This window comes from Anser brachyrhynchus (genome assembly GCF_964034855.1).
Source record: "Anser brachyrhynchus genome assembly, chromosome: 1".
In the NCBI taxonomy this organism is placed as follows: Eukaryota; Metazoa; Chordata; class Aves; order Anseriformes; family Anatidae; genus Anser; species Anser brachyrhynchus.
In genome coordinates, this window is record NC_137694.1 from 209,888,405 (window position 1) to 209,911,238 (window position 22,834).

Consider the following 22,834-nt stretch of genomic DNA (forward strand, 5'->3'; position numbering starts at 1 on the left):
GCACCCCAAGTCATGAAACCCTGGAGGAGAAGGATGGTCCTCACCAAAGGGGGCACAGGAAGATTTTGAGACTGCCGGAGGGTCCCGGAGCACCAGCTGGGGTGTCCCGTGAAAATCCAAGCCTGAAGAAGGTGGGCACTTGCACGGAGGCCCACCATGCATCGCCTCTCCCTGGGGCAGGACCCACGTCCCAGGAGATCCATCACCACCGGTGAGATGCTGCTCTGCTGGTGGGTGGCTTTTCCTGGAGGACTCTCTCTGTAGAGGACCTGTGGGTGTATTTATAGCACACTCAGCCTCAGTGGATGAAGATCCAGGACAAAAATACTTCTCCGGTGATGAACAGGTAAGCTGGTAAGGGGGCTGCTACTTTTAGAGCACAAACCTGTTTGGATCAGCAAATTTTCTTAGCCATGGGATGACACTATTGATGGTGGAGGAGCTGCTGTGGGTTTGGGATTTCTGTGCCTGGCTGTGAGGGGTGAGTCCTTTACTCCCCAAAACATATGGCTCGTAGTCTTTAATAACAAATATTTTACACCAAGCTTGAACACAAAGCTTCTGCCATTGCACTAGTTTAACAGTCCTTACCTAAATTCCAATCATAATCCTGCTTTTCCCTCGTTTTGTGACTACCTTGTTTTCCACATTTCCTTCTGCCAGGTTTAAAAGACACTGGCAAATGAGGTAAGTTTGACCTTGAAAAACCTTTTCAGAAAGTTTTAAAATCATATGCACTTACATAGAAACTCTAAGTACCTGCATATATGGTCCAGTACCTGTTTGTGTGCGTGTGTTTATGTGTATATGGGCTCTGGTTCATTTTCACAACTCACTGAGGTTTTGGGAGCGGCAAAAGTTGCTGGCTCAGTGCATTTTATCTTGTTGTGCTCTTACATATGTGCTTTTCTGCGTGGTTTGGGATTTATCTTCTGAGGAACTGAAAAAATAATGTATGCATAGGTTGTGTTTACTGCTGCAAACAAAGCAGAGTCACTCTTCACTGGCTCGTTTCAAAATAGATTGCAAAACTTTTTAAAATGTTAATATATGTGTGCATTTTAGGACTACAGTGAGTTTAACTGGCGATTGGTAGGGTTGTCTGTGTGGTACAATGGCTTTTGTGGTGCACATCCATGGGGCTATGCAGGTTTTTGGCACCCCATACACTTGCATCTTGAGAGCTGTTGTATAATTTGAGCTGATTCAGCTCTACCTACATGCACCGAGCAAATACGTATACAGGAAGGCAAATGTAATCTGCTTTTCTTCCAGCAGCTGGTAATGCACCGCTTGGCTTCCTGAAGAGCTCAGCTTCGGTCTCCCTGCCTGTAAAACAATGTCATTTCTCCTACCGTGCCCTAACAGCTTGCTCTGGGTGCTGTCGAGGCACATTAAGTTGCAGCCGTTCAACAATGGAAATTCATTCAAGACATTTTTCCACGCTCTCTGGTGGCTGTTGTTGGGAATAATCGCAGTTTCCCCTCCGGTGCATTGTTCCATTTTTAAAATTGGACTGCTCGGACCCTGGGACTGTGATCCCTTCTTCTCCAAAGCCTTTCCCCATGCAGCTGCCAGGTTAGCGGTGGAACGAATAAGCAAAGACCCTTCGCTAGACCTTGGCCAGAGATTGGATTATGTGGTCCTGCAAGAAGATTGTGAGACATCAAGAGCTCTGGTTAGATTCATTGACTTTGGAAAATTTTCCTCAGCTTTTGTAGGCCCTCTGAACCCTGGCTTCTGTGAGGTGGCTACACTTTTAGGGGAAAACTGGAATAAAACCATCTTCTCATGGACGTGCATCAATTATAAACTGGATTCCACCACCCGTCACCCTGCATTTGCCAGGACCCTGCCCTCTCCAACCCAAGTTTTGTTTACAGTCATGAAATATTTTAACTGGGCTCACGTTGGCATCATTGCTTCGAACCAGGATGTTTGGATGGACACGGCCAACAAGTTAGCGAGTGCACTAAGGAACGAGGGTCTTCCTGTAGGCATTGTTACAGCCATGGGTAAAGGAGAAAAAGGCATTGAAGACACTTGGAACAAGATCAAAAAAGTTGGTGGCATTAAAAGTAAGTGCTCTGAGTGTTTTGAGTCTCACTCCTTTTATTTTTATTTTTATTTTATTTTATATTATTTTATTTTATTTTCTCCAGGGTATTGACTGCATTGTTATCAATGAACATAGCCTAGAGAATGAAATTCTGAAGTTATTTAAGTCAAGCAGAATTTTATCTCTGACCTTAACAGAGCCAGGGATTCATGTGAAAGAATGCTAGACATTTTGTATGTGATGGAGATAGGATAAAATAGTCTACAGCATCAAAGACTGTGTCCAGCTTGTGTGAAAAGACAGTATTTAGTAGAGATGGGTGTCTCAGCTTGACCCTATTAAGTGTAAGGAGGGGTTTGTAGGAAGGTTTGTATTGTTGGTGTTTTGGATTATCAGAAAGCTCATGCTTTGGAAATGCTGTGTCCTTGCTACCTGGGTTCAGTGAGTAACTGGGGGTGAAAACCAGTGTTATACACCACATACTAAAGCAACAGAAGCATCCCTGCTGGTGTACAACACATGTAGTAAAGAATGATCCGTTTTCTCTTAAGAAAATGGGTAAAAGCCTTGTTGTCCTGGTTCAAAGCCCTTCAGGAAGTCTGTGACACAGCTCTGATCCTGGATGTACATCTTTGCAGCCAGCACTGCAAATCCAGATGAGGATGCATTTTAACTAAAACTTGGCTTTTTAGGCTAAAGGCTAACAAGGGTAGGAAGGTGGTGTCTAACTTGAGTTTTATCAGTGCTCAGCTCTATGATGGAGAGCAAAACCACCTTGGGTGGGTTCATCTCATCTCCATCGCTACTCTCTGTTTGAGTTAGCGATGATGGGCTGCTTCCATTAACACAGAACCAGTCCCTTCTCAAAGACGATTCATCTGAGCAGCTTAAGCTCCCTGCTGGATATAGTACGTGATAAATCACTGCCCAGAAGTACCTGTTTGTTTCCTGTAATTCAGGCACCTGAAAAAAATGCCTTTGTTCACTTCAGCTCCTCTTTTGTCAGGAATACTTTCTTTCCTAAGGAGTGTCCAACCAAAATCTCTATAGCTGGTGACAGGACGAATGGGTGGAAGTTGGGCATTGCTAACGACTGTGGTGTCCATCAGCTCAGGGCACACGAAGGGAAGGCTCATGTCTCAGTTAATGACAGCATAGGACCATGATTACACTTCTGTTTTGTTTTGAAAAGCCCAAATGGATTAATAACACTGTCTGTGGTCCTTGTGTTTCAGTTATACTTCTGTGCATGCATTCTGTGCTCATTGGAGGGGAGGAACAGGCGACCTTACTCACAAAAGCTCAGGAAATGGGACTAACGGATGGAAGATATGTCCTCATTCCATATGACACTTTACTTTACAGTCTTCCTTACCAAAACAACTCATTCTATGCCCTTGACAATGACACCAAGCTCCAGGAAGCATATGATGCTGTGCTGACTATTACTCTGGAGTCTGGAAACAGGACTTTTTACGATGCATTCAGGGAAGCTAAAGAAAATGGTGAAATAGCCAGGGAACTGGAAGCTACACAGGTAAATACTCTTCCTCTCGAGATTTTCTGGGACCTGGTAACAGGACACGTAGTTCAAGCAATAATTACAGAGAAAGGACAGGAGAAAGAAAATCCAGACTGTGTGTGCTTGTATTTTGAGAAAAATATGGTGAAGGCTGGGTGTTGTCTGCATTTGTTTGGAAGAGATATTTCTCCTGATTTTCTGGCAATCTAAGTCAGTTAGTTCAACTGCAGAGCCATGATGGGAATTCAAGAGAAATGGGCTGTCTCTGAGGCTCTCAGATTTGGTTTAACTTAGTTAACGGCAGTAAACCCAAGCTAAAGTGGTCCCTTTTATGGTGGATAAAGTCTGTGACACCAGTTTAAGGCACCAGAATAGGATTTCCACGTGTGATAATTTTGGGGGGGTTGCAACAAACAAAATACTGGATGCTTCTAGATGGTAGTGCTTATTATCATTGCTGCCTTGTGCTTCTTAGCACTTCAGTCAAAGTTGTTCTTTTGAACATGCCAGAACAATTATCTCAAAGTCTATCTAAACAAACAAACAAAAACAAAAACAAACAGACAAACAAACAAACAAACAAACAAACAAAAACCACAGTCAAGTTCTACCTTGTAGACATTAGAAGAATTGGAGACTGCTGTGCTGGTGAGGAGATGCAGGATACAGCTGCACTAATCTTCAAATCCCACCAGGATCTTTCAAAAAATTTAAGCACTTTTAAGGCACAATTTATCAGATCTGCATGGATGTCTACTTTAGAAAGAAAGGAATCATGTCTTATAAGCATCCATATCTTTTCCTTCACTGTAATGAGAGCCCAGGTTAACTATACGGAGTGTAGGATTCTTCACTGTAGATGTCTACATCTGGTCAACAAATCCCTCCATAGACATCAACTTCTACAGTTCCCAACATTTCTTGTTTTATAATGAGTGTATTGGCTATAATCTCCCTTCAGCTACCTACTGTGAAAAATCATATGTCTATAAAAACAACCATTTTTTGGGGGGGAGAGTGAAAGTTACAGACTCTTAAATCAAGTCTGGCACAGAGGAGAGCAATGGAAGGAGAAAAGGCTTTGGTACCCCAGAGAACAGGTTTTCTCTGGCAGTGAATTTTATGTCTTAGGAATAATCAGTGCTTTGACAGAGACTTGATAACACAAGTATGACATTTTTCCTACCTGGGTAGGGAGCCGAGTCTCTTGCTGTGGTCTTTTATTTGTGGAAAATGTTTTAGCTCAGTCCTTTGAGGCTGGCTGTGATAAAAAGACAGCTGAACATCAGGCTCATAGTCTTGGCTCTTCCCATAAAGTAATTTTACTTAATTTTAAAAATATTTTGAAAGTGTGTTTTGGGAAGCAACCATAAGAAATGTTCACATATGTTTTGGACAGAGCTACCTTCAATCTAAGATTCTTCAAACCCATTTTTCTGGGAGCCTTAATGCTGAAAGGTTTGAGTACCTCCCTTTAGCATTTTTGATACTTCAGATGGCCAAAAGTTTTCAAGATCTTATACCTGGACTGAATGTTGAATGGGAAACAAAGATATTCAAGTCTTCTAATATATCCTCCTAGATCCAGATATTAGCCTGAGTTTGCACAGAAGGTCTGTGACAAACCTGGAGAACAAAACCAAGTGTCTCAATTCTTGAGTTTACAGATAAGCTAGAGGGACATCTTTTGATGCAGATTTTAAACCAGAAGCTGGCAGCAGTATATCCTGACCAGAACTTCATCTGTAATTTCAGGTTTCTCCACTCTTTGGGACAATCTATGATGCCATTTACTTCATGGCAATGGCTATAAACAGCGCTCGGAAAAAAGGAGCTTGGGTCTCAGGAGTTAACATAACAGAACACACGAAAAATGTCAGTTTCCCTGGATTTAGCCAGTGGGTAGAGACAGACAGCTGTGGGAAGTGGCTGAGCAGCTATGTGGTACTGGACACAGATGGTCATGGGAGCCAGCTCTTCCCAACCCACTTGCTGGACATGTCTTTAGACGATGTGAGATCCCTCGGCCAGGACATCCATTTTCCCAGTGGAGCCCCTCCCAAGGCAGACTGCAGCTGTTGGTTCGATCCAGACGTTCTCTGCACTGGAGGTAAGAAAAACAAAGTAATATGGTCAAATGTCATCAGGCCTACCCTTCTTATTTATTTAATCTTTTTTTTCTTACTCAGTGTGATTTCCTAGTAAATTAGATCTCCCCAAAGAGAAAAGACTAAACCCAAAAAATTCCCATGAAGATGACTGGTCATCACACTACTTGTAGCGGGAGTTCTATGCAGAGATCCCACTATTGATCCACAAGATTCTCTTACTGTTTAGATCAATAATGTTGTTGCCACTTTTGGGTTCTAGAAAGAGTTTTCCAGGTCTAACAGTCAACATGTGCAAGTAATATACGCTAGATAGCAACCAATATATGCCAGTGGCTCCACCCAACAAAGTGTCCCTGTCCTTTTGAGGGACAGGGCACTAAGAGGATTTGTGCTGAAGACATTGTTCTTATGCTGCACTACTGCAGATGTTCTCACCATCAGCCCCGGTTAACCCCAGCTTCTTTAAAGAGTTAGGTATGTGGTGTTAAGGCTCATCAGAGCTCATCAAGAATAGAAAATAATCATTATTCAAAGTGTTGGAGTAGACAAATGAAGTGGTCATTGAAGACTTAAGAGAAGAAATATTTTCCTGGGTTTGCTAGATTGAGCACCGGTTTCACTTACTGTTTTTAACTTGAGGCAACTGTGCTGCAGTTTTAAAGTCAACAAGGAAAACTAATTCTCAGGGTAGGATACTTAGCTTCCACTTGACATATTTATTTATAATAATACATATTTACTCCTACTGTTCTAGATCTGACTTAAATAGACAAACTTAACCACTTCTACAGAATATTTCATTCAGCAGCTGAGGAAAGCACTCCCCTTGGTTCAGCTGTAGCTAGTTTAAATTAGAGTAGCTCCATGGAAATTGGAGATATACTGATCTTAGAGCAGCCGACAAGCAAATACAATCTCACCATATATCTAATTCTGCATTGTCACTAGGAAGAGAATGGCAATTCAGCATCGCATTGCAGTTATAGAAAGATCCCACTGACTTTTAGAGAGATCAGATTTTATGTTCCCACCTTTACAAAAGCATAAAAGCATTTGTCAGTGAAGTGGCAATTTATTATTATTACTAATATTTCAGAGACTGGATTTTATGACTGGAACTAAATCTAGGCCTCAGTCTGGCTTTTGTATGGAGTTAGGGTTGGAGGAGGTGGGGATGTGAAGCTGCCAAGGTGCTCAGAGAGGGAGAGAAGGGTCTGGAGATCCCCAAGGAGGAGCCCCCAGCCCCTCTCTGGGCAGCCTGTGCCAGGGCTCCGGCACCCGCCCAGCCCAGCAGTGCTTCCTGAGGGGCAGAGGGCACCTCCTGGGCTCCAGGCTGGGCCCGGGGCCTCTGGGCCTGGCCCCGGGCACCCCTGAGCAGAGCCTGGCTCCGGCCTCTCGGCACCTCCCGGCAGTGCTGGTGGCCATGGCTGGCAGCCCCCGGAGCCTCCTCTGCTCCAGGCCCAGCAGCCCCAGCTCTCGCAGCCTCTCCTCACGGCAGAGGTGCTCCAGGCCCTTCGGCACCTCGGGGGCCCTGTGCTGGGCTCTCCCCAGGGTGCCAAACCCTTTGATCTTCCCACACCTATCGTCTCTCACATGGTAGCAGGCTCCCAGACCTCTTATCTCACTCACTGATTAGACTTGATGTCTGCAAGCATCACACGCAGGCAGAATAGAGAGCACCCTCACCCAGGAAAAAAAATAGGAATAGAAGGAGATGGTAGGACAGACTATGATAAGCATGTGCAGTGTTTAGCCAGAAAAATGCACGTTTACGTGTGACCAGCATTCCCATCCTCTCCATTACCCCATTCTTGAGCTTCATCAACCCAGCCCCTTCCTTTTCCCCATTTTTGTCCCTTAATCTGTACATCCCAGCAGTTTCACATACTCTCACAGTCCCTTTAAAGCATCCCTCAATGAGTTCAACACAATCCCCCAAATCCCCTCGAGTATGACCTTAAATTTGGTCATTCAGGTGAGCCCATTTTAACCTAATTTTCACTTCTAATGAGTTACAAAGTTCTGACTAAGTTTCCTCAAGGCTTTACATGGTGACATGAGCACTCTGGTCTTTGGTATTGCCTCTGCTAACTCCGGTTATTAAGGTTTGTTTATCTGGGAGCTTATTTTTCACTTCTTTTGTCCTTTTACTGTTTCTCATTCACCCCAGTGAATTTTGTGCTTCAACTAGCTCGCATTCAGCTTATCAGGTGCTGCTTCAGTGAATGAAATGGGACTTAGGCATTTTTCAGCTGTGGAAGAGTCCTCACACCATGATGGGTTACAGGGAACTATCTGAGGAAGCTTAGGAGACAGCACTGGTAAAATCAAAAAAAAAACAAACAAAAAAAAACCACCACCAATGACAAAACCAAACAAAATAAACAACCAAACCAAACCAAACACAACTGGACACAGAAGAGAACATCAGCAAACTCCACATTATTCCTACCACAATGTGGTCCGGCATACAAATTCTCTCTGAAATTGTTAGATGACCATGCAGGGATGTGAGATGGGATTTTCATACCCCTACACTGTACCACTATCTTGTTGGGAAGGCATTTGCTCCTTTGTGCGGCAAGAAAACCAACCCATGCCCCTGTGACTGGGTTATTCAAAGTTATTCTCTCTTCAGTAATAGGTTTCCTAGCAGATGACCACAGGTGCAGAGCACCAGGTGTCCTGCAAGTCTGCCTCTAAGCTGATCCAGTCCCTCTTTTTTCATGTGTCTAGCCATGAAAGCAGTGTGACTTATATGCATAAGGACAATCAGGGACTGGAGCCCTGGGCTGAAACAGAAAATGAGTATAAATCTGTCAGGAAAAATTCAGCTAAAATGGTTTGTCTGTTCCTGGAGAAGATGCCATTTTTCAAAAATTCCTGCAGCTTTCACTGGGAAGCTTTATGTCTCTATGTCTCACAAAGTGCCCTGAGACTTAGGTGCAAGAGAGTCATGAACTTTTTATCAACCCAAATTTCTGCATGTTTGTTTGTGTTAGAGGATCTCTGAACACAGAGAGAATAAAGTAAATATAAATAAAAGATAGAAGAGGCAGAGGCAGCAAACTCTTCCCACTTGAATTGAGCTCATCCACTCATGTCAGTTTTCCTTACCCCCTAGCAAAGAAACTCATGAGCAAACTGTCTCCAGTACGTTCTGTCAATGGGCCCATTGAGACATCAGCCTCATCTCCCTGCTCTTCTGCTCTTTTCAGCGTTAGACATCTGTAGCAGGGAATGAAAAATCCCAGATGGACTGGTGACTCACACTGGCAGTCAGTTTGGTACCACATGATAAAGCTTCTTCAGTGTTTCAGTTCCTGGAGAGAAGAGGGTCAAATGTTCAGAAGTTACGAACTTTGTAGAAGCTGTCTGTAAGACTTAATTCTTGTCTGTGAGTCCAGTTATTTACTATTTTTCCCACTGATTCAGGGCTCTGTATCTCGTTAAAAAAAAAAAAAAGGGAGAAAAACATTCATGCATGTAAGTAAAAAATTAAAGCAGTTTCATGCAAATACAGTCAGCATTTGTGTATTCACAAATTAACATTAAATAAGAATCATTTTCTAGCATCTTTTTAGCTGAATATTTGACTTTGTAGTCTAAAGACTTTATATTGGTGATTTTAATATTATTGTCTAAATCAAATTAACTTTCTTATTTATTCTAACTATTTAAATATCACTCCAATTCTTAATTATTATTCTAATTAATTAATTTTCTAATCCACTGATTTTCCTCCCTCTCTTTGCACAGGAATTGAGCCTACAATCATGATTTTGGGAGCAATGTTGGTATTTGCCCTGGTGCTTTGTGCTGTGGGCCTAGCTTATCTTATCAGGTGAGAATTGCAGCACATATTTGATTTAGAGCCAATTTTACCTTCTGTGGGAGGCTTGCTAGCAGCTTGAGCCATGTGTAGCAGGTTTGGTTGTGGTCTCTGCTCTCCAGCCAAATGTTTCTTCACTTTATTAAGTGATTGAGGCTTGAGTGGTGTGATCATTGGTTCTGTAGTCTTAGGAGGAGCCATTTCACACTTAATCCAGTCCAGCCTTGGAAGAGCATTGTAGTTTGCTGCAGGAAGGATTAACTGGATGATGTCTCTGAAGCATTACGAAGATTACTATCTCTTTGGAAGTGCAAAGTATGCCCTACAAATCAACAGGAATCTGCTTTGAGAACTTCAGGGTGGAGACCAAGAGGGCTGCCATTTTAAATGTCTTTTTTCTTACTCCAGATCATTCTTTTCTGCATTTCTGTCTCCTATGTGATTTACCTACCTAGCACATAGGCTGACCCTCTTTCCTTTTTCCATGCATTGGAAAGAAAGAGAGAGAGACTCTCTCTGGAAAGGGTTTGGAGCAATGAACTAGAAAACCTCTTTATTGTCAAGCCAATTTATTCCCTGCTATGAGCTGGAGTCCAGGTCCCTGGTCACTCATGTTGCATATACATTGTTCTGGGCATGGGATTCACTCTGGAGCAAAACAATAGTCTGCTGAAGAAGAGACAGTTTCCACCAATTGTACAAATCACACTTCTGTCCCAACTGTATATCCAAGGTGGACGTGAGCCAACATGGACTTGGTGGCTTGATATTTGCAAGGTCAGCGTAGCCATAATCTAATGTACTCTTCTACTCCAAACTCTCCTCTGGAGGAATCTGTCTGTCGTTGGTGATATCTACATGGTACAGGACTGAAATTAGAAGGCATATTTATTCAGCAGCAATAGGTTCAGCATAGCAGGGCTCCTGGAATGTCCCATCCAGCTCAGCCTGTCAAATCATCCTCAGACATGTTCTCTCCCCAATCCTGAATCATCTCTCCAAACCCATATGATATAAGGCCACCCAACAAGCAACACCTCAAACAGCTCCCCCGCTTACAACACACAGCTGCTTCTAATACTTGATAATTGCAGGCACTGAGGAGGTGGCCTCCATCCACCCACATCTTAAAGCCCTGCTCTATGCCTTGGCCACCAGCCTCTACAATTACATAAATAAAAGACATTTTTTCTGCCTATTCTAGGTGAAAGCTGTTCCACAAGTACTAGACTGTGCCTGGGAAGGCTTAGTCGTAAAGTAAAGATGTATGGCCATCTGCAGGGGAAAAGAGAGGAAAAAAATAAAGTCTAGTGTGACTCAGACAATGATTTATGTTAGGGCAGGGCATGTCTGGAACTAAATTTAAACCACAGCATGGACTGAGTTCAGATGTGGGAGCACTAGTCTAAGCTCTGCCAGGGATCTGCTGCATGACCTTAAATGAGTCACTCCCCTCTCTGTGCTTCGCTTTCAGCAGCGGGGTGCTTTCCTCCACGCCTGGGGGAGAGGGCGTGCATGATTGAGCACAGTTTTCTAAGGGACAGGTGAAGGGTACATGAGTGATGAGCTTTTTGCATGGAGCTGACTTGGGTGTCAAGAGGCAAAGCAGTTAGAGAATGATGATAATAAATCAGCCAAGGTGATGCGGACATATGGATGAGGCTCCCTCTGAACTCCAAAGAGCAATGCTGTTCTAAAATGCCCAGAGTGGTGCATGCAATGAAAAAGTAAATCATGGATATTTTGCAAAATGAACCCTTCCACAATATGGTTAGTAAAAGGAGTCTTACTGCCAACAGGATCAAATATGTTTTTTGGGGATCTCATTAGGAAAAGTTCTAGTTGTCTTAGCAGACAATCAAACATGAACTTAGTCTTACCAGATGACCAGACATCTGCTGGAGTATAAACAAAATACTTTGAACAAAAAAAAAAATAATAATGGGGGCAATGGAGAGCTTTTCTTTTCCTTTTCTGTACTTGTCTGATGAATTTTTGACTGTCTCATCGACAGTATGTTTCGTGCTCAGTGTTAGACCTTGGCATTCATTGAAAGAGTGGTGTGTGACTTCTGCCTCTTTCCTAAGTTCACAAAATGTCCAAGTGGTAAGTATTAGGGTCAGATGAATCCCAGCTGAAAACTACCAATGAAACTCTGGAATGTTTCGTATTAATTTGTGCAAGCCTGTCTGAACTAGCCCATGAACGTGTAGTCCTTGCTAGTGCATCCTTTCCTGCTGTGAGCTTTTCTGCTATGCCAATTTTAGAGAAGCTGGGCAAGTAGCAGACAACATCTTTTTTTCTGACAAGTACATTGAATTTCCTATCTCCCCTGTGGCAATTCTGCAAATCTGGTAGTCTTTCAAGGAGTCCAGAGTCATCCCTTGGAAAACAAGCAGCAGCATCCCTGGGAGATGCCAGAAGAACATTTGTCCTGTGCTGCACAGTATGCGATAGACATCTCATCTGGCTCAGATCCTGGAAGCAGATCTGAATCAGCACAGTCTTCTGCTTGATATAATCACTCACGACCAAGAAGAAGAGCACTGGCTCAGCAATATTGCTTCCAAGACCTCCACACTGCATTGCCACGTACAACAAACCTCTCATTCCTTGTAGCCTTTCCCTCTGTTATGAGTTTGCAGTCATTGCAAGGAGGTATCTTGCAGTGAGGTTCGTACTGCACCATGCTACAATATTCATCTAGCATGTTTTGATGGTGACTGTTGTCCAGGCTGCTTTTATAAATTACCAAAGATTCAGTTTCAGGCCCTAAGAAAGGCGGGTGTGTCCGAAAGCTGGTTTGTTTTTTCACCAGATAGGTTGGTCTGATAAATCCTGCTGTCCTCCCCTAATAGTGAATGGCTGGGGATATGAAAAAGAAATGCAAGCAGAACGAAGTATGCATTACCTAGCTAAAAGTGATAACTGTGACTCTCCAAATCTCCCAGGCATAGCATCCTGAACAGCCAGTTATTCAGGGGGCCTAACAAGATAATACTGACCCTGGATGACCTTATCTTCATCAACCCAGAGCTACATAAAAAGGTAAGTCCTTTCACTCATGCAATTAATCCTGTGGGACCCTCAAAGACAGGTTTGATGCATGGCATTTCGATACCCGTGTACCTCTGGGAATGTCCTTCACTTCCCCATACCTCATTTCCTCCTGCATGTCAAATACTTTCCCATATGCTGAGGGGTTTTGAGTCTTAGGTTAGATGCACACACAATATTAAAGCTGTTATGATGATGTGAAGTAGTACCGTTGGCTGTATTTATTCTAACAGCCAGGGCTTATTCTTTCTTCCTGACATTGGAAGGCATAGCATCATTTATATCCACATAGAAAAACTATCATACCCTCTAAAACAAAGTGTCTGCACCCAAACTACCCATCGGGAATTGTTCCTGGCCTGTGCTGGCTCCTTCCCAGCTCTGGGGATTGCCTAGGAGAGTGTTATTTGGCACAGACCAGACCCATGCCCAGGACCATGCCAACAATATAGAATCACAGAATCATTAGGGTTGGAAAATCCCTCAAAGACCACCTGGTCCAACCACCCCCCTACCACCAATGTCACCCACCAAACCACGTCCCCAGGCACCACGTCCAACCTTGCCTTGAACACCCCCAGGGACGGGGACTCCACCACCTCCCTGGGCAACCCGTCCCAATGCCTGACCGCTCTTGCTGAGAAGAAACGTCTCCTCATTTCCAACCCGAAGCTCCCCTGGTGCAACTTGAGGCCATTCCCTCTAGTCCTATCACTAGTTATGGACTGCTGTGGGGCAATTCTGTTGCTTAAACTGATGGCATGTATGTCCTGGGCAGAGCTGGGGTGGAGGATCACATCCAGAGGTGTGAACTGTCCTGCATCTGCTTTCCTTGCCTTTCAGAGGCTGACCTTGGACAGCTTGACTGATGCAAACAGCGTAGCAGCCGAGACCAGAAGCCAGAAATCCCCAACCCGCTCCTTTTCCTTGAAAAGCACAGCTGCCACCCACGAAACCTCCAACGTGGCTTTGTATGAGGTAGGTATGGACACCGTACAGTCTCTCTCCACTTTGGGTCACCGAGCTGCTTAGGTGGGGAAAGTCTTGGGCTGCTGTACTGTAGATGCCAGGATATTAGTACTGCTGATGCCCCCAGAGGGTGAAAATAGAATACAATGAAATAAAATTAATAAAATAAAATAAAATAGAAAATAAAAACACTCATCAATTCTTTCCAAAAATACAACTTTTTGATAAGTGGCATGGCAATTCTTCTTGTAAAGAGACAGAGGAAACTAGATTATTAGTGCCAGAGAATCTGTAGAGAGTTACTTTCTCTTTTAATCAATGTATCTTTGTTTGTTAGATACTAATAATACTAATTGAATAATTTCTAATGTTAATTAGATACTAATAGATACTTCCAGCTATGAGGTTCTGAGCGAGGTGAAGGCCCTGCCTCAACCCCATTTTTTTAGGGTTTCCTGTGGATTCTCAATTGGGTGCAATATAGAAACGATATAGAAATATAGTAGAAACTATAAATATAAATATATACTATAAATATATACTATAAATTCTACTATAAATATAGTAGAAACTATATAGAAATATAGTACTTCCAAGGACGTTGAAAATCCCCAACTACTTTTAGAGTCAAGGATCTGGAATTCGGACCTAGGTCTCAATGTTAGCCGTTGTTCAGAGACTTGCTCTGTCATTCACCCACCTGTATTGTGGACAGGGTGACTGGGTGTGGCTGAAAAAATTTGAGACGGGAGCAATTCACCATCTGCGGCAAAGCTCCACCAGCATCTTGAGGAAGGTAGGAACAGGGGCTGAGTGGGGATGCGGAGGGAAGGTTGTCTGGGGGCCTTCGCAACAGCAGGGAATTTTTATTCTCTTTGTCTCCTGTTAATATCCATCGAATCACACTTCATGGCTGTCAGTAATTCTTGCCTGGTGACATCTGGGAGAAAGGACCATGCAGGATTGCATCTGATAAACCTGCCAGTGACCAATGTTCCCAGTCAGCAGCCTGCAAAAGCCCATCCTGTGCCTGATACTTCAGAGCTGGTGCAAGACTAGAAGTACAATGAGTCCTCTAAATGAAGTTGTCTGCAAAGACAGAGTGGTTTGGGGGAAACCACCCTGTTTTGTATCAGGGCAGGGTAATGCACTACTAGCTATTTCTATGTGCTGTTTGCTTGCTGTCTAGAAGTTTGGCACAGACATAGGTGCACATTTCTCTGGGATTTGGTTTATATTTCCAGCTAAGATTTCCTGCAAAATTTAGTTTTCTATCTTATTATTAGCTGACAAGCAAACACACTTATTTTCCATATTCAAGGCTATTAGCTGTTGGCAGTTACTGCTAACAAATGAATGGCATTATTATGCATAAAAATATAGCAAATTTACCAGGGCATTTAGCCAAAGCCACCGTTGATGGATGACTTTGGATACTCCAGGCATGCTATTGCTTTCCAGATCAAACCAGAGCAGAAGCAAGGCCCCACATGCTGAACTCAGCTTACCCCACCTAAACCATTTTGTCCTACTGAAAAATCCAGTCCAGCTTGTCTGAAGAAAAACACGTTGCTGTTCAGTTTGTCTTTGCTATCTTACTTTCATTGTCTTAATGGTTAGACTAAGATGAGCAAAGCTTAAAAAAAGTGTAGGACAGATGAATGTAAGTGGCAAAGATGTTTTCTTCCCCATTCTAGTGTGAAAGGTTGTTTGGAAAGACAGAAATGGTAAGGGCATCTGATGATGCTGAGCAGATGTCTGGCTGACTTGGTCTCCTGCAATTCACTGTCTTGTTTCAGATGAAAGATTTGCGTCATGAAAATGTGAATCTGTTCCTGGGCTTTTTCTCTGACTGTGGCATCTTTGCCATAGTGACAGAGTACTGTTCCCGAGGAAGCCTGGAAGACCTACTGAGAAATGAAGATATGAAACTGGATTGGATGTTCAAGTCCTCCCTCCTGATGGATCTAATTAAAGTAAATCCATTGCTCCTGCTGAGGCCTGACCAGCATGTGATTTTTAGATTGACATAGCTATTTCCTCCAGGACTGTGGGATTTTAGGAGTAACGTAGGGAAAACCAATGTGACTGTAATTATACTGGTATACATGGGTCTTTAGTAGAGACCTCTTACTCCTGTTCTGTTACCATCTGAGAAATACTGTTTAGAGTGATAGGAGTACATCCTCAACAGCAGGCTGAGAGGTTAAAACCACACATCAGACTGGAACTGACCACCTAGAGCAATGAATTTGGTGACAAAATCCTACTTTCAAAGGGCCTTTCTTGTCATAAATTAGAAATGCTTCCAGCACAGAACCAAAGCATAGACATCCTCTGCTACAGGGTGGATGCATCTGTGGTCACTTTGCAAGAGTGTTCACACACTTCCAATCATGTCCTACGTGTTTTTATCCCATAATCGTGAACTAGGAGTCCGGGGTAGGTGGCTTGCAGAGGGTGTACTTCCAGAAACCTACCTTCTGCTCCTCCTTGAGGAGGATGCTAGGGCATCCAGCTCTCAACACCTCCGTAGCTTCCCTTCACTTAACCATTTGGTACCACTTGTGTCCACCTTCTTAACCTCATCTAAAAGTACAGCTTCTGAGCGAAACAAGTCCTAAGGCTACAAAGAAGGAGGCGTCTGACTCCTAATGGTGTTCGTCTTTTTCAGTAATACTTTAGGGTGCAGCCAAATTCTTGTTCATAATCAGTTTCTGAACTTTTCCCCTAGTTTCCTGGGCTGATTAACGCTGGTTGTGTAATTTGGAGCCTTCCAGATGACGGTGTCTTAATTGACTTCTGCATTTGGCATGGAGTCAGTGCCACATTTGGTGCCCTCCAAGGTGGCTTAGTGCCTCTGAACGCTGATGGATAATAGAGTCTCAAAGAACAGTCTCAATCTCTTCTGTATTTCATAGGGAATTAGGTATTTACACCACCGAGATTTTGCCCATGGACGTCTGAAGTCTCGTAACTGTGTTGTGGACGGACGGTTTGTGCTGAAGATCACCGACTATGGTTATAACGAGCTCTTAGAAGCACAGAAATGCCCTTATATTCAGCCACCCCCTGAAGGTAGGTGCCATAAGGATATATTTTGGGGAAATATTTGTCCATTGATTTAACAGCCAGCGGCTACATGAGGATTTATACTTGCTTCATCTCACAACACCCAGGTACCTGTATAAAATGAATTGTTATAGGAAAGAATATGCAAAGTTTTTCAGACTTCCTAAAGGCTAATAGCAGAGTGTCATGGTAATGGAAAGAGATTTTGTTGTAAGCAGTGACAGAGCTCAAGCTTTTTGTAGTTGGAGAAGGGTTTAAGTGCACCTCAAATCTGAAGCAATCCCGAATTTCTGTGACAGGTGGAATTGGCTTCATATTCTTAGCTCCAGCCCTATCTTTGAAGTTTTAAGTTAAGCCAAATAAAAAGAGCCCTTTTTTAAAAAACATAAAGAAAAAATAAAATAAAATAAAATAAAATAAAATAAAATAAAATAAAATAAAATAAAATAAAATAAAACTAATTTATCTGAAACACCGGATGATAACAGTCTCTTTGAAATAGGTCCTTCACATGCCAGTCAAAAAAGGCTGACACATGTCATTACCACCTCTTAGGGACAGCATATCAAGGGACCGAGTTTGGAGATTTTGATGAGATTTCTTTCCAGGTGAAAAGAAATTGCCAGCTATTGCCTCGAATTCCTATTGTATCCCAGCTTATCCTTGAAAGCTGGTTTCAAGTGGCATGTAGTGCTTTGATCCCCCTATTATAGGATTTGGTTCCCATACATTTCCAGTGTCTCAGCTATGTAAGCTGCCAGAAGACCCATCTTCTCCTCCCTTACATTAATTATATATGTTGCAGTACCTGAAAATTTCTGTAGTCCCATTGCCCACAGTGCACAGCTGCCAGGGTAACAATATCCCAGTTTGAAAAAGATTCATTTCCTGATAAGTCTAGGTATGTTTTTTAGAACTATGTCTTTCATCACTTGAACTATAGGACTATAAAGACTGGTCATACTTCAGACTGCCACAGACTTCTGTGATGGAAACTGCTTTCATCTGAGAACTACGTAAAATACTTTATTAACTCTTTCTTCTTTGATAAACAACACCTGTAACAAGAGATCCAAGCTTCAGCATCAACTTTTTGTCTGAGTGATATTTTTTCAAAGAAAAAAATAGCTAAAACTTCTGACACTGGTCAGATGACTTGTTATACAGAAGTTCAGGACTAGTGTTATAAAACGTAAATTATCGGTATAGCAATTTTTTTCAAAAGGTAGAGTGAAATTTGGAAAATTAAAATTTCTCAACAGTATAGAAGTTCAGTATTTCTAACACATTGCAAGACATAAAAGACCTGATTCAATAAACAATGAAATATGTTCCCACCTCTCCTCAAATGACTGGAATGAAGCATGCATTTAAATACTGGGAGCAACAAGTCTGAGCCCAAGTATAAGAAATCTGATGCTCTTGTATTTTTTTAGAATTACTCTGGACAGCACCTGAGTTGCTGAGGGACCCAGACATGCGCAGAAAAGGCACGTTCAAAGGAGACATTTACAGCTTTGCGATTATCCTGCAAGAAGTGGTTGTTCGGGGCCCACCATACTGCACATCAGACCTCTCAGCTGAAGGTAGGCAATGATTTCTGTTCAGTTTTAAGGCTTTACACAGAGCGCTCACAAAAAGTCTGGTAAGCGCCTTGGGTAAAATGTTGCTGTGAAAGTGATGTCTCAATCTCATGACCATTCTCAGTTAAAAAGAAAAAAAAAGTCTATTTTCAATAAAACATCCATAATGCACATCAAAATGTACGCTTCTGATCTCTCCTATCAGTGGGGCTGGGGCACTGGGTCACCTCCCTAGATGCTTCAAAGCTGGCCAGCTTTGCTGTAGTTGCTTCCCACCCATTATTTCTTTTATGTATGTGGTAAGAGGGGTGAGGTTTTTGAGCTGGACCACGTTAGCCATGTCTTTTTCCTGTTTTGTCCATCAACCCATCTATTTTTCCTTAATTGCTTCCACATTTAAAGAGGTTTTTTCTCCTCGGCAGAGATCAAAGTGATATATCATGACCCTAGTGACTTCTGCTGAAGGCAGCTTGGATCAGAAATAGCAAATAGGTGAATTCCTTGGGAACTGTTCATGGTGCAACTCACGTTAGTTCAAACCCTGTTGGGAGGGCATAGGAAGAGCAAACACACTGCAATCAGGGTCAAGTCACAGCACTTGGACAGGGATGGGGGTGAGAAGAGTCAGAAAAGAGCTGATTTCAGTGTATGCCCATGGTAAACCCACTTAGGTTGGACAGTCAGCAGGTGGGGTATGGCCATTTGGTGCCTGAAAAAATGGCAGTGGTCCAAGCTGCTGCTGCAATGCAGTGACAATGATGATTATGGTGCAATTCAGAGCTGGACTATGATGCAATCTATAATGTAATTTGCAGGTGTTCTCCCTCCTAGTCCCCTAGAGGAACCCCCAGAAGATGTTGAACATAGTGCACTCCACTTTCCTGACCTGATAAAATGATAAATTTCTACTCATTGCTTCCTAATCCTCAAGGAGCTTTCGTACACGGTGTGAACTTTAAAACTGTCTACAGAAGGCATTTCCCCTTGGCTGCCCCTGGAAATAGTTAGCCAGGTGTTTTGGTTAGTTCATTTGGTGGAGATGGGTGGGATGGGCCAAGGAGCTTTAAAGTAGGCTGTCAACACTGAAAAGCTCGTGGTACTAACCCTAACAGCTGTGGGAATGCAGGGCCTCTGCCAGAAAGAGGGTGGTTTTCACTCCAGATGACTGCTCTGCACTTCACAAGATGAAACCTTCAAAAACAATCACAGTTGTTGTTTTTTTTACACAGGAACAAGAGTTCTACCTTACACTTTTTTCAGGGGCAAGGTTAGCTCCCTGAAGGTATCTCTCCTTCTCAGTCTACATTGCAGAGTCAGGCTAAAAAGCAGTAAAAAAAAAATCACCCTGTCTCTGAAAACCTCCCTGAAGTTTCAGTGCTCTGGCTTGCAGTGAGCTCCCCAGTCACCTCGGTGTGGCTGCAGGAGTGCAAGCCGCTAATGTGGGATTAGGAGTGAAATGCCAGGGAAGGGAAGAGGGAGCTACAACAACAATTTCCTCCAGGATATTCTTAATAAGAAATACCTAAACTGAAGTCAGGGTTGGGTTCAGACATCACACTTCCCCGTCCATATTTCAGCTGTCAAAGAAACCCGCAGCTCAGCTCCTTCGCTGTAGGGCTGTTTTATCTAAAAACTGCAGATTCAAGGACTGACTTCTCAGGACCAGTGAGCCCAAGCATTCATTAGTCTGGTTTCACCTCTAGCCAGGGAGTCACTTCCCAGATGTTGTTTTGAACCCAAGCTCTCCCTCTTAAAATACTTTCTTCTGTCTCCATTCCCATCCACCTCCTACGTACTGGTTCCCGGTTAACGATGAAGCGTCAGTGGCTGGTATCCTTCCTGTCTGGGCTTGGATATAACTCTCTAATCTCTTATAGGACCATGAATCCTGATGGAGAGAGTCGGAGGCAATTTCATTAAATATAAGCCTGAAGGCTCACACATCGATCTGTCATGCAAGCTTCCCCCATCCAGCCACTTTATTGCTTGTAACCTGTCTCTCCAGGGACAAGAAGGCAATTGAATTTCTTGCCTTTTAAATCCTCCAAGAGACTCCTGACAGAGGAAAGCAGGAAACCCCAGTCTCATTTGACACAGCCATGGGGTGAGAAATAATAGTGACAGTGAAGGAATGAGCAAGGGAGGGGCGAAGAAGCCTGTGTTCTTTGCCCTCACCAACAGCCCCCATTTCACAGTGTGTTTTGGATTCTTCTCTTTGTCACAGAAATTATCAAGAAGGTGAAGAAACCCCCTCCCTTGTGTCGCCCAAACATAGCCCCTGAGATGGCCCCCCTGGAGTGTATCCAGGTAATGAAGCAATGCTGGGGTGAAGCCCCCGAACGACGTCCCACCTTTGAGGAGGTATTTCACAAGGTCAGTGAACAGAGCAGCAGGTGCAATCCTCTGTTTTTACTTGGCAGGAAAGTGATTTGTTTTATTTTAATTAATTACTTTTCTTTTTTTCAAGCAAGGTCTCAAGAAATGATTGAAAAAGTCCTTGAGCTCTAGTCTTGCCTTTACTGTCGGGTTGTTTTATGCTTTGTGCATGTCTTATACCTTATACTGAAGTTAGACTGCAGTGGGACCACCACACAGGACGTAAAGCAGGAAAGAAATGGTCTTGGTGTCTTCACATTTACAGTGTACCTGTCCTGATGGTCTCATTGAGATCAAAGAGCTGTGAATTATGTCGTCTACAGATCAATATGTTGTTTGATCTGTAAGATCCCAAACTGATAGCAAACTGAACGAAATTGAATGGCCTTTGGTGCCAAAACATGGCTGAATGGTTTAAGACCATGGTTTAATGGTTTAAGACTCTTTGGCCTGGAGATGAGGCAACTGAGGGCAGATATGAAAAAATTATCAATCCTGACTGCTATAGAAAAGGCGATTAGGGAATAACTGTTTACCATTGCTCATAATACAAGAACTAGGGGCATCAAATAAAATGAGCAAATAGACCAAACTCCAAGAAACAAAAGGAAGTGCTTCCTCACATGCTGCATATGTGAACTGGGTGACTTGTTACTACAGAATGCTTCCAAGTATTTAAAGGCAGCTCATGAAAGGAAAATTCACCAAAGGATGTTAAACCCAAAGACACAATTTTTGGTATAGAAGGTCTCCGAACTTCAAATTGGCGGAGGCTGGGAGCACATCCCAGGGAAATATGACTGTACATTAGCCCTGTTTGAACATCTTTCCCAGATACCTGTTACTGTCCACTATCATAGATAAATAAATCTTTTATCTGATCCAGTAATGCCATTCCTATATTCTTTTAAGGTCAAACTAGAAAATCTAATATCCATCATTTTAACCTTTCAATTCTATGATTCTGTGATTAATTTCACACCCATGTCACTCCATTCTTGAGTCTAATACAACATCTGAGTCCGCAGATTATCCAAATGGTTCCAAGGCCCAGCTTCAGGTCAAGAGGAGAGCAAAACTCAATGTGGTTGGGGGTGGCAGTACACGTACATGCTTGTGTGCAAAGGCACATTTAAGACCAGTAAGACAAAAGTAAGTATTTCCAATGCCTTGGAATTTTGACCTCTGAATGGAAAGGGAGGCTGATGGGACACCCATTGTAGGAGTACAACTAGCTGAAAGCAAGTTGTGGCAAGGAGGGTGTTGGTCTTTCTTCTCAGGTTTCAAGTGACAGGACATGAAAAAATGGTTGCAGGTTACACTAGGAGAGGCTTAGATTGGATATTAGGAAGAATTTCTGCATGGACAGGGTGGTCAAGCATCGGAATGGGCTGCCCAGGGAAGTGCTGGGGTCCTTGTCACTGGAGGTATTGAAGAGGCATGTGGACATGGCCCTAAGGAATATTGCCCAGAAAAGTTGTGGATGCCCCATTCCTGCAAGCGTTCAAGGCCAGGGTGGATGCATCTTTGACCAATCTGGTCTAGTGGCAGGTGTCCCTTCCCACGGCAGGGGGGGTAGAACTAAATGATCTTTAAGGTCCCTTTCAACCCAAAGCATTCTATGATTCTGTGGTTAAGTGATGGTCAGGTTGATGGTTGGACTTGATGATCCTGAAAGTCTTTTCCAACCTACAAGATTCTACGATTCTAAGGGCTAACCATAACTAAAGAAGTTATCATGAGATAAATGAGGGTGCAAACTTGCAGCATGGTAGGACTCCAAAACAACTCACATATGTGTTGTCATCCCATGGAAAGTGGTGCTTCACTTTACCCTCCTTGAAAGTTTCTAGAGGAGCAACATGCCTCCAGGCAGTTTCCATAGTTAGTGGCACAAATTCACCACCCAATTTACGTTTTTCTTTATTGCTGAAGTTTTGCCATTCGTAAAACCTGTCTTCAAAATTGTGACTTTAAAATGAGTGCTTGCTTTTGGTTTCTTTCCAAATTTAGAGTGCTATAATGATGTAATGAGACAGGAAAATAATTCTGCATTTTGATTTTCCAGTTCAAAACCATCAACAAAGGCAAAAAGACCAACATCATTGACTCAATGCTCAGAATGCTTGAGCAGTATTCAAGCAACCTGGAAGATTTAATCAGGGAGAGGACAGAAGAGCTAGAGATTGAAAAACAGAAGACAGAGAAACTCCTATCGCAAATGCTTCCTCCGTAAGTACTGCTACTTTAGGT

General features: G+C 42.9%; 1 protein-coding gene and 1 long non-coding RNA gene across 3 annotated transcripts in view; one reads left to right on the forward strand and one right to left on the reverse strand.

The window, feature by feature from the left end:
* Nucleotides 1-1,114: 1,114 nt before the first annotated feature.
* Nucleotides 1,115-22,834, forward strand: part of GUCY2F (guanylate cyclase 2F, retinal) — a 50,197-nt gene continuing 28,477 nt past the window's right edge. The window contains exons 1-12 of the mRNA XM_080590380.1: nt 1,115-2,078; nt 3,295-3,596; nt 5,337-5,691; nt 9,452-9,536; nt 12,476-12,572; nt 13,425-13,559; nt 14,266-14,346; nt 15,350-15,526; nt 16,472-16,628; nt 18,059-18,208; nt 20,430-20,578; nt 22,650-22,813. Coding sequence (XP_080446506.1) covers nt 1,340-2,078; nt 3,295-3,596; nt 5,337-5,691; nt 9,452-9,536; nt 12,476-12,572; nt 13,425-13,559; nt 14,266-14,346; nt 15,350-15,526; nt 16,472-16,628; nt 18,059-18,208; nt 20,430-20,578; nt 22,650-22,813 — 2,591 coding nt within the window. The 5' untranslated portion in view covers nt 1,115-1,339. The remainder of the gene's footprint in view (nt 2,079-3,294; nt 3,597-5,336; nt 5,692-9,451; nt 9,537-12,475; nt 12,573-13,424; nt 13,560-14,265; nt 14,347-15,349; nt 15,527-16,471; nt 16,629-18,058; nt 18,209-20,429; nt 20,579-22,649; nt 22,814-22,834) is intronic.
* LOC308194433 lies at nt 5,548-12,145 on the reverse strand. Of its 2 annotated transcripts, none has more exons than XR_013950523.1 (3): nt 9,578-12,145; nt 8,810-9,131; nt 5,548-5,685 (listed from the first exon to the last, which is right to left on the reverse strand). It is a non-coding gene; the product is annotated as an uncharacterized lncRNA (long non-coding RNA). The 2 variants fall into 2 exon arrangements; XR_013950524.1 differs by having other exon boundaries at nt 8,810-9,015; nt 9,578-12,142.